We start from the raw sequence: 10,889 nt of genomic DNA, 5'->3' as shown, positions 1-10,889 counted from the left end.
TACATCTCCTCCTCATCTCTGTCTATCACCTACCTGTCCTCTCTCCATAGTGCTGCACCGCCCTACATCTCCTCCTTATCTGTCTATCACCTACCCGTCCTCTCCACAGTTCTGCACCGCCCTACATCTCCTCCTCATCTCTGTCTATCACCTACCCATCCTCTCCACAGTTCTGCACCGCCCTACATCTCCTCCTCATTTCTGTCTGTCACCTACCCATCCTCTCCACAGTTCTGCACCGCCCTACATCTCCTCCTTATCTGTCTATCACCTACCAGTCCTCTCCACAGTTCTGCACCGCCCTACATCTCCTCCTCATCTCTGTTTATCACCTACCCGTCCTCTCCACAGTTCTGCACCGCCCTACATCTCCTCCTCATCTCTGTCTATCCCCTACCTGTCCTCTCTCCACAGAGCTGCACCAGCACTATGGAATGCACTAACCCAGAGAATTGCCTAAAACATATTAGTTTAGAAAGACCTGTCACAGATTTCACTAGGATACAGAAAACACGATAGGAGACTTTCTGTGAGATGCTCTGGAGATGAATGGTGACGTCAGAGGGGAAGAGAGAACTTGTAGACAGAGAAAGGTTGCAGATTCATGGATCGGGTGCGACACGTGTAAGAGGTTTCTCACCAGGACATGGGATGAGGTTACAGGTGGAGAATTCAATCCCGCGCAGGACAATGCTGACCCGGCTGCGATTCCTGTATCCTCCTCCGCAAGGTACAGAACATTCTGACCATGGTCCCCAGTCACCGGCAGCACCTAGAAAAAGAGTGGTCATCACAGAAGGCCATGTCATAGCTTGCAGGATACTCCCAGTAGTAGTGCCATAATGACACCAGCCAGGACCATTAAAGGTGTAAGATTGTCCACAGCACCTATTTCATACAGCCACACGGTGCTCATATCATGGTGGCATAACATGTCCTGATGAGGACTAGGAGCTGCAGATGCTTTGACCCTGCTCACAATGCCATTGCTACGGGGCTGACCCATTGGACCTACCTTTACAAGGCTGCAAACTGCAAAATTCTATGGCAACACTGGAACCCTCACAAAGCTGCCCCCCAAAGGCTGGTGGAGGGTTGGTCCCAGAACGGTATCGACGTCTGGTCCCCACATTACACGTCCTGCTGCAGGAACTCCAGGCGGTCCAGCTGCTCCAGCCACAGTCCACTGCAAGAACGGGTACGAAGTGACGGAAAAATTGTGTGTTATACAGTGGCATGCAAATGTATGGGCACCCCTGGTCAAAATTACTGTTATTGTGAACAGTTAAGAAAGTGTAAGGTGAAATGATCTCTATATGTCAAAGTCACAGATGACACATTTCCTTTGTATTTTAGGCAAAAAAAAAATATATATATACAGCGCTGGCCAAAAGTATTGGCCCCCCCTGCAATTCTGTCGGATAATACTCTGTTTCTTCCTGAAAATGATTGCGATCACAAATTCTTTGGTATTATCTTCATTTATTTTGCTTGCAATGAAAAAACACCAAAGAGAATGAATCAAAAATCAAATCATTGATCCTTTCACACAAAACTCCAAAAATGGCTCGGACAAAAGTATTGGCACCCTTAGCCTAATACTTGGCTGCACAACCTTTAGCCAAAATAACTGCGAACAACCGCTTCTGGTAACCATCAATGAGTTTCTTACAATGCTCTGCTGGAATTTTAGACCATTCTTCTTTGGCAAACTGCTCCAGGTCCCTGAGATGTGAAGGGTGCCTTCTCCAAACTGACATTGTGAGATCTCTCCACAGGTCTTCTATGGGATTCAGGTCTGGACTCATTGCTGGCCACTTTAGAAGTCTCCAGTGGTTTCTCTCAAACCATTTTCTAGTGCTTTTTGAAGTGTGTTTTGGGTCATTGTCCTGCTGGAAGACGCATGACCTCTGAGGGAGACCCAGCTTTCTCACACTGGGCCCTACATTATGCGAAAAGGCATCAGCATAGAGTTTACAGGAAAAAAAAGAGGCATTCAAAGAAAAGAACACGGTTCCTAAAGTCAAACATGGCGGAGGTTCCCTGATGTTTTGGGGTTGCTTTGCTGCCTCTGGCATTGGACTGCTTGACCGTGTGCATGGCATTATGAAGTCTGAAGACTACCAACAAATTTTGCAGCATAATGTAGGGCCCAATGTGAGAAAGCTGGGTCTCCCTCAGAGGTCATGGGTCTTCCAGCAGGACAATGACCCAAAACACACTTCAAAAAGCACTAGAAAATGGTTTGATAGAAAGCACTGGAGACTACTAAAGTGGCCAGCAATGAGTCCAGACCTGAACCCCATAGAAGACCTGTGGAGAGATCTCAAAATGGCAGTTTGGAGAAGGCCCCCTTCAAATCTCAGGGACCTGGAGCAGTTTGCCAAAGAAGAATGGTCTAAAATTCCAGCAGAGCATTGTAAGAAACTCATTGATGGTTACCTGAAGCGGTTGTTTGCAGTTACTTTGCCTAAGGGCTCCGCCACACATCCGTGAAAACCACATCCGTGTAAAACGGGCCGTTTTTCGGGTCCGTTTTCCGTTTTTTATGTCCGTTTTTATGGTATGTGTGGCCTGCGTGTGTATCCCGTATGCTAGCCGTATGTGCGTGTGGAATGTCCGTGTGTGCGTGAGTGAAATAACTGACATGTGTATGTGTTGTCCGTGTGAAATGTACGTGTGTGATGCAAAATGTCGTTACTACATGTCGGAAGACAGAGTAGCGGGATGAGAATGAACTCGGGTGAACTTCACCCGACTTCATTGTCATGCTGCGGCTCTGTCTTTGTGCCGTGTACTGATTAGCGGTCACCTGTGAAGGATTCACCAGTGACCGCTAATCCCCCGAGTGACTGAAGTGTCCCCCCCTCTCTCATACTCACCGTTCCCCGATCACCGGCGCTGCACAGCGTTCACACTGCTCCGGCGGCTTTTTCTAATTTGAAAAAGCCGGCCGCCCATTAATCAATCTCGTATTCCCTGATTTACCCGCCCACCGGCGGCTGTGATTGGTTGCAGTGAGACACGCCCACCACGCTGAGTGACAGGTGTCACACTGCACCCAATCACAGCCGCCGGTGGGCGGGTAAAGCAGGGAATACGAGATTGATTAATGGGCGGCCGGCTTTTTCAAAAGAGGAAAAGCCGCCGGAGTTTTTATAACAGCAGTGCAGCGCCGCGCCGGAGATCGGGGAATGGTAAGTATGAGAGAGGGGGGAACTGACCGACAGACAGCTAGAGGGACAGATAGACATAGAGACCGACCGACGGACTGAGGGAGAGAACGAAACATAACAAGAAAAAAGACTGACATGACATGAAAAAAAGCACAAAACATACAGGGAACAAACAGAGATGCGTCCGTGTCACTCAGACGTGCGCACAGACCCATTGACTTTCATTGGGTCCGTGCTGCGTGTTGCGTGAATAAAACGGACATGCTGGCGTGAGACACGGCCCACAAAACGCATCACGGAGACGGACTAACGAACATAACCAAAAACGCAAGTGTAACCGCTGAGATATAGTAACATAGGTGCACGTTTGTCCGTGTCTCCTGTATACACGGAAACGGACCAAACACGCACGTGTTTCACGGATGTGTGTTTCAAGCCTAAAGGTTGTGCAGCCAAGTATTAGGCTGAGGGTGCCAATACTTTGTCCAGGCCGTTTTTGGAGTTTTATGTGAAATGATCAATGATTTGATTTTTGGTTCATTCTTTTTTGTGGCTTTTCATTGCAAGCAAAATAAATGAAGATAATACCAAAGAATTTGTGATTGCAATCATTTTCAGGAAGAAACAGAGTATTATCTGACAGAATTGCAGGGGTGCCAATACTTTTGGCCAGCACTGTATATATATATTTTCATCTTCTATGTTTTGAAAATTACAAAAATGAAAATGGGCCGATGCAAAAGTTTGCACATCCTTTGTCACGCTCCCCGGGTCCCCTGTCACGCTCCCCGGGTCCCCTGTCACGCTCCCCGGGTCCCCTGTCACGCTCCCCGGGTCCCCTGTCACACTCACCGGCTCCCCTGCTGCGCTCCGCCGCTCCCATGCCAGGCTTCCTGGTCCCCTGCTCCACAGCCTTCCTGCCCCATTGCCTGCGGTCCCCAGGCAGCCCGGTCCCCGCTCCCGGCGTCCGATGGCAACCCAGCCCCAGCCCGGCTCTCCTGCTTCCTCCTCACCGCTCCCTCCTCTGGCTTCTGGCACCCGGGCCGCGCGCATGCGCATTAGGGCGCGCGCGCGGTCACTGACCCTCTCTTAAAGGGCCAGCGTCCACTAACAGGAAATTGAACATGCAGGTACAGGGTATAAAGGGGTTTAATGTCCAAGTGGGCGGGGCCTGTTCTTCGTGTTTCCCAAGCTAGGAGTCAGGTCTCCTTGTGTTCCTGTGAGATACTCACCTCTCTCTCTTCTAGAGCCGATCCTGCTTCGCCACCCGGTTCTGCCAGATCCCGAACCCCGAACGCTGTCCATCTGCCATCCTGACAGTCCGTTCCATCTCTGATCCCTGCGGTGACCCGTCTGCTCGCTCCATCGGTTCCGGACTCCGCCTGACAACATCTTGGCCTCCGAACCTGAGCTCCGTCACCCGGACTACCATCAGTGACTCCGTGGTCCCAGGGACTTCTGCATTCTCCTCTTGTACACGGATTGTTCTGCTACCTGTAGTGCTCCAGCCACCGGACCCCTTACCATCATCAAGGAGTTCGGTCCAGTGGATCCACCTCCTGGGCCTGCCCGTCCACCTGGCCCTAACAGTAAGAACAGGCCATGGATCCCGCTGCAGCACTAGCAGCCCTGCAGGAGGAACTCGCACGCCAGCGTGAGACTCAGACCCGCATGCTGCAATTCATGTCTTCTGTGGACGCCCGCCTGAACACGCTACAAGCGTCGGTTACATCTTCAGCATCTCGGGCTTCCACTAGCCAATCCACGGCTCCAGCCCCCGTGGCAGCCTCTTCGGATGCTTCCAGACTTCGTTTGGCCTCACCACCCCGGTACGCCGGAGATCCCAAGACCTGCAGGGGATTCATAAACCAATGCTCCCTCCATTTCACGCAGCTGCCGCATTTGTTTGCCTCCGACCAAGCCAAGGTCGCGTTCATCATGTCCCATCTAGAGGGTGAGGCACTGGCGTGGATGAACCCCTTGTGGGAAAAGGAGGATCCTGTGACCAAGAACAGCCAGGAGTTCCTGCAGGCATTTCGTGGCACCTTTGACGAGCCTGGACGCGCCTCCGCGTCTGCCTCATCTCTTCTCCGGTTACGTCAGGGGACTCTGACGGTGGGTCAATACGCCATACGTTTTCGCACTTTGGCATCGGAACTCGGGTGGAACAACGAGGCTCTAACCGCCGCCTTCTGGGAAGGACTCTCGGGTCGAATTAAAGATGAGCTGGCTGGTCGTGACGTATCGTCCACCCTGGATGCCCTGATTACTCTTGCGACCCGAGTGGACATTCGCTTTCAGGAGCGATCAAAAGAGGTGTCCCGTGAGAGACGTCCGGTACGACACTCCTCTCCTCCGCAGAAGCCCGCCGTCCTTCAGTCAACGGCATCTGGTGTCTCCGTCCACGAGCCCATGCAGATCGACCGTGTGCGGCAGTCTGAACAACGCCGAGCAGAGCAGCTCGCCAAGGGCCTCTGTTTCTACTGCGGAGAGGGCACACACCTGCTACGCTCCTGTCCAGAAAGGCCGGGAAACTCCAAAGCCTAGGGTTGGTAGGAGAGGCCACCCTAGGTGCTGGGACTCTCTCAGACCCGGTTACCTGGACTGTGCAAGTGACAACGGGAGAGACGCGGTTCACGGCTGAGGCGTACCTCGATTCTGGGGCAGCAGGCAATTTCATCCAGCAGGCCACGGTGGACAAATACCAGGTGCCTGTTACTCCACTCGAGAAACCCCTCGTGATTGCCTCTGTGGATGGCAGACCCCTCTCTGACACCATCTCGTGGATCACCAGGCCGCTCGAACTGCGTATCGGTGCCCTGCACACCGAGAACATCGCTCTCTACGTCCTTCCACACATGTCCCATCAAATCCTGCTGGGACTTCCCTGGTTACGGACACACGAACCATCAGTCAGCTGGGGTACTGGTGAGATCACCCGATGGGGCTCCTCTTGCCATGAGAAGTGTCTGAAGACCATACAACCCATCCGACGACCTCCGGGTCCAGAGTCCTTACCGGGACTGCCCTCGGCCTATTGGTCCTTCGCGGATGTCTTCGACAAAAAGGAATCAGAGGTACTTCCGCCACATCGTCCTTACGATTGTGCCATCGACCTGCTTCCGGGAACCACACCACCTCGAGGACGGATATATCCGCTGTCTCCAGCCGAAACAAGGGCCATGTCTACTTACATCACAGAGAGCCTGGCAAGGGGATTCATTCGGAGATCCTCCTCTCCTGCTGGAGCAGGCTTCTTCTTCGTGAAGAAGAAAGAAGGTGATCTACGTCCATGCATAGACTACCGGGGATTAAACCAAATCACCGTGAAAAACAAGTACCCTCTGCCGCTCATCCCCGAATTGTTTGATCGGCTTAGAGGAGCTCGTGTGTTCACCAAGTTGGATCTTCGGGGTGCCTACAACCTGGTCCGCATCCGCTCTGGGGATGAATGGAAGACCGCGTTCAATACTCGCGATGGGCACTATGAATACTGTGTGATGCCCTTCGGCCTGTGTAACGCACCAGCAGTCTTTCAGGAATTGGTGAACGACGTGTTCCGGGACCTTCTTTACATCTGTGTGGTGGTGTATCTCGATGACATCCTGGTCTTTTCTCCGGACCTCCAGACCCACAGAGAGAACGTGCAGCTGGTACTACGACGACTGAGGGAGAATCGTCTGTACGCCAAGTACGAGAAGTGTGTCTTCGAGCAGTCTTCTCTTCCCTTCCTGGGTTACGTCATCTCCGATACCGGACTGCAGATGGATCCGAAGAAGGTCTCTTCCATTCTCAACTGGCCCCCTCCTTCTGGACTGAAGGCAATCCAACGCTTTCTGGGATTCGCCAACTATTACCGCCAGTTCATCCCTCACTTCTCTGCTCTGACTGCTCCTCTCTCCGCCTTGACCAAGAAGGGGGCTAATCCAAAGGACTGGTCACCTGCGGCCGACGCCGCGTTTGGCTCTCTGAAGCGGGCATTTGCCTCCTCTCCTGTGCTCCACCGTCCGGAGTTAAACCGACAGTTCACCTTGGAGGTGGATGCCTCCTCCTCGGGAGCTGGAGCAGTGCTCATGCAGAAGTCCTCCTCCGGGAAGATGGTGACTTGCGGTTTCTTCTCCAAGAGCTTATCAGCGCCTGAACGCAACTACACCATCGGTGATCGAGAACTATTGGCAGTCAAACTGGCTCTGGAAGAATGGCGCTACCTTCTGGAAGGAGCAGTGTACCCCGTTATTATATACACGGACCACAAGAACCTGGAATACCTGCGGTCTGCTCAGCGACTGAACCCACGGCAAGCCAGGTGGTCCTTGTTCTTTGCCAGATTTGATTTCCAGCTCCATTTCCGACCCGCGGACAAGAATGTACGCGCAGATGCCTTGTCCAGGTCTTTCATGCCCATGGAGCAGGAGGAGGAGACATCCCAGCCCATCATCTGTCCTAGTAAGATCATTCCGGTGGCCCCTGTCACTCTGGCCCAGATACCACCTGGGAAGACCTATGTCTCTGAGACTGACAGGAAAAAAGTGTGGCACTGGGGCCATGCCTCGAAAATAGCCGGCCATGCTGGTCAGAAGAAAACATGGAGTACAATTGTACGTCACTACTGGTGGCCATCCCTTCGCACGGACGTCGCTTCTTTTGTCTCCGCCTGCTCCTCTTGTGCCAGGAACAAGACGCCCAAACACCTGCCATATGGTCGTCTTCTGCCTCTGCCTATACCCTCCGTTCCGTGGCAACACATTGCGATGGACTTTATTACGGACTTGCCCCTGTCCTCCGGACACACAGTCATATGGGTCGTGGTGGATCGGTTCTCCAAAATGGCTCATTTCGTCCCTATGGCTGGACTGCCCTCTGCCCAGGAACTCGCTGACGCTTACACACAGCACATCTTCCGGTTGCACGGCTTTCCATCACACATTGTGTCCGACAGAGGAACTCAGTTTACCTCCCGCTTCTGGAGGGCTCTCTGCAAACATCTGGGAGTGGCTCTGGACCTTTCTTCAGCCTACCATCCTCAGTCGAACGGCCAAGTGGAACGAGTCAATCAGATCTTGACCTCCTTCTTACGTCACTACGTCAACGCCCATCACGACGACTGGTCCACGCTTCTTCCTTGGGCTGAATTCTCCCATAACCACCACGTCAGTGAGTCCTCCTCCAGCTCTCCCTTCCATGTCGTTTACGGATTTCAGCCTTCCGTCCCATTACCTGTATCCTCTTCCTCGGATGTCCCTGCTGCTGATGCTGTAGCCCGTGACTTTGCAACGATTTGGGACTCTGTCAAAGCATCCCTTGGACGTGCTTCCCTGCGGATGAAGAGACACGCAGACAAGAGGCGTCTGGACCCTCCGTGTTTCTCTCCAGGAGATCTCGTCTGGCTTGCTTCCAAGTACGTCCGATTGAAGCTACCATCCTACAAGCTGGGACCTCGCTACATCGGGCCGTTTAAAGTCCTCGGCAAGATCAATGAGGTCTCCTACAAGCTGCAGCTCCCGGCCACGATGAGGATACCCAACTCCTTCCACGTCTCCCTGCTCAAGCCGGTTGTCCTTGGTCCCTTCTCCGCTGCTGCCAGTTCGGCTCCTCCTCCTATTGCCGATGACGACATCTATGCGATAAGGGATATCGTGGCCATGAAAACTGTACGGGGCCGACAGTTCTTCCTGGTGGACTGGGCTGGCTATGGTCCTGAGGATAGGTCCTGGGAACCCCGGGAGAATGTGGGTACTCCTTGGATCCGTGCCTTCCTGTCCCGGTTGCGGGGAGGGGGGCGTGGGGGGGGGTACTGTCACGCTCCCCGGGTCCCCTGTCACGCTCCCCGGGTCCCCTGTCACACTCACCGGCTCCCCTGCTGCGCTCCGCCGCTCCCGTGCCAGGCTTCCTGGTCCCCTGCTCCACAGCCTTCCTGCCCCATTGCCTGCGGTCCCCAGGCAGCCCGGTCCCCGCTCCCGGCGTCCGATGGCAACCCAGCCCCAGCCCGGCTCTCCTGCTTCCTCCTCACCGCTCCCTCCTCTGGCTTCTGGCACCCGGGCCGCGCGCATGCGCATTAGGGCGCGCGCGCGGTCACTGACCCTCTCTTAAAGGGCCAGCGTCCACTAGCAGGAAATTGAACATGCAGGTACAGGGTATAAAGGGGTTTAATGTCCAAGTGGGCGGGGCCTGTTCTTCGTGTTTCCCAAGCTAGGAGTCAGGTCTCCTTGTGTTTCTGTGAGATACTCACCTCTCTCTCTTCTAGAGCCGATCCTGCTTCGCCACCCGGTTCTGCCAGATCCCGAACCCCGAACGCTGTCCATCTGCCATCCTGACAGTCTGTTCCATCTCTGATCCCTGCGGTGACCCGTCTGCTCGCTCCATCGGTTCCGGACTCCGCCTGACAACATCTTGGCCTCCGAACCTGAGCTCCGTCACCCGGACTACCATCAGTGACTCCGTGGTCCCAGGGACTTCTGCATTCTCCTCTTGTACACGGATTGTTCTGCTACCTGTAGTGCTCCAGCCACCGGACCCCTTACCATCATCAAGGAGTTCGGTCCAGTGGATCCACCTCCTGGGCCTGCCCGTCCACCTGGCCCTAACATCCTTGTAGATGTGTGTGCTCAGATCTTGATTACTCTGTTAGGGTTATGGTGTGTACTCTATCATCAGGTGATGCAAATTTCACAGCTTTATAAAAACCCGGCCTCCTCTAACATTGTGCCAAAAACAGCAGCCATAGGTTCTACTAAGCAGCTGCCTAGCACTCTGAAAATGGTGGAGGCCCACAAAGCAGGAGAAGGGTTTAAGAAGATAGCAAAGTGTTTTCAAGTTGCCCTTTCCTCAGTTCAAAATGTAATTAAGAAATGGCCATTACCAGGAACAGTGGAGCTGAAGATAAGGTCTGAAGACCAAGCAACATTTGTTAGGAAGGCAAATCAGAACCCCTGCGTGACAGCAAAAGACCTTCAGGAAGATTTAGCAGACTCTGAAGTTGTGGTAAATTGTTCTACTATTCAGAGACACCTGCACAAATATGGCCTTCGTGGAAGAGGAAACCTCACCTGCATCCTCACCATACAATTTAGCCTCAGAAGTCTGCAAAAGAACATCTAAAGTATGTGTGGAGAAAAAGGGCGCAGAATGTCAGGAAAAGAATATCTCACCAACCATTAAGCATGGGGGTGGATCAATCATGCTTTGGGGTTGTGTTACAGCAAATGGAACAAGGAACATTTCACTGGTAGAGTGTAGAATGGATTCAATGAAACTTCGACAATATCTTGTTCTAAATGTGAGAATATAATATATTTTTCTATGTGCTTTTTTTACTGTGAGAATACAATATATATTTTTCTATATGATTTTTCTATAACTAAGTTTTTTTCTATATCAGTAACAAGAGTCTGTAAGCATGTCTATATCAAGGTCAGCAGCTGATATTGTAAAACAAGGGAACAGAATGAAAATATTGATAACAATGGCCGGCTGTATCTGGTACGTGACAAAAACTGCAAATAATGGAGTTGGAACGCAGGAGGGGCTAAAGGGGAAGTCCAAAAAATGTATAAACGTCACAGGCTTTCTGCATACTGTATGTTTTTAATATAGCCAATGGCATACTTAAGAATTTTACTGAGAGGTTAACTTATTACTGGTCTATAAAAAAGGCTTATAAAAATAAAGCACGTCACATGTGCACCTGCTCTTACTGAGAAAGGAATTCATACC

General features: G+C 52.3%; 1 protein-coding gene across 1 annotated transcript in view; it reads right to left on the bottom strand.

Moving 5' to 3' along the window:
• LOC142243992 (SCO-spondin-like) overlaps positions 1 to 10,889 on the bottom strand; it is a 476,497-nt gene that overhangs the window by 163,770 nt on the left and 301,838 nt on the right. The window contains 2 exon segments of the mRNA XM_075316177.1: positions 641 to 772; positions 1,016 to 1,186. Of these exon segments, the coding sequence (XP_075172292.1) occupies positions 641 to 772; positions 1,016 to 1,186 (303 nt within the window).

Source organism: Anomaloglossus baeobatrachus, chromosome 6 (assembly GCF_048569485.1).
Source record: "Anomaloglossus baeobatrachus isolate aAnoBae1 chromosome 6, aAnoBae1.hap1, whole genome shotgun sequence".
NCBI lineage: Eukaryota > Metazoa > Chordata > Amphibia > Anura > Aromobatidae > Anomaloglossus > Anomaloglossus baeobatrachus.
This window is presented reverse-complemented; position numbering and strand designations above follow the sequence as displayed.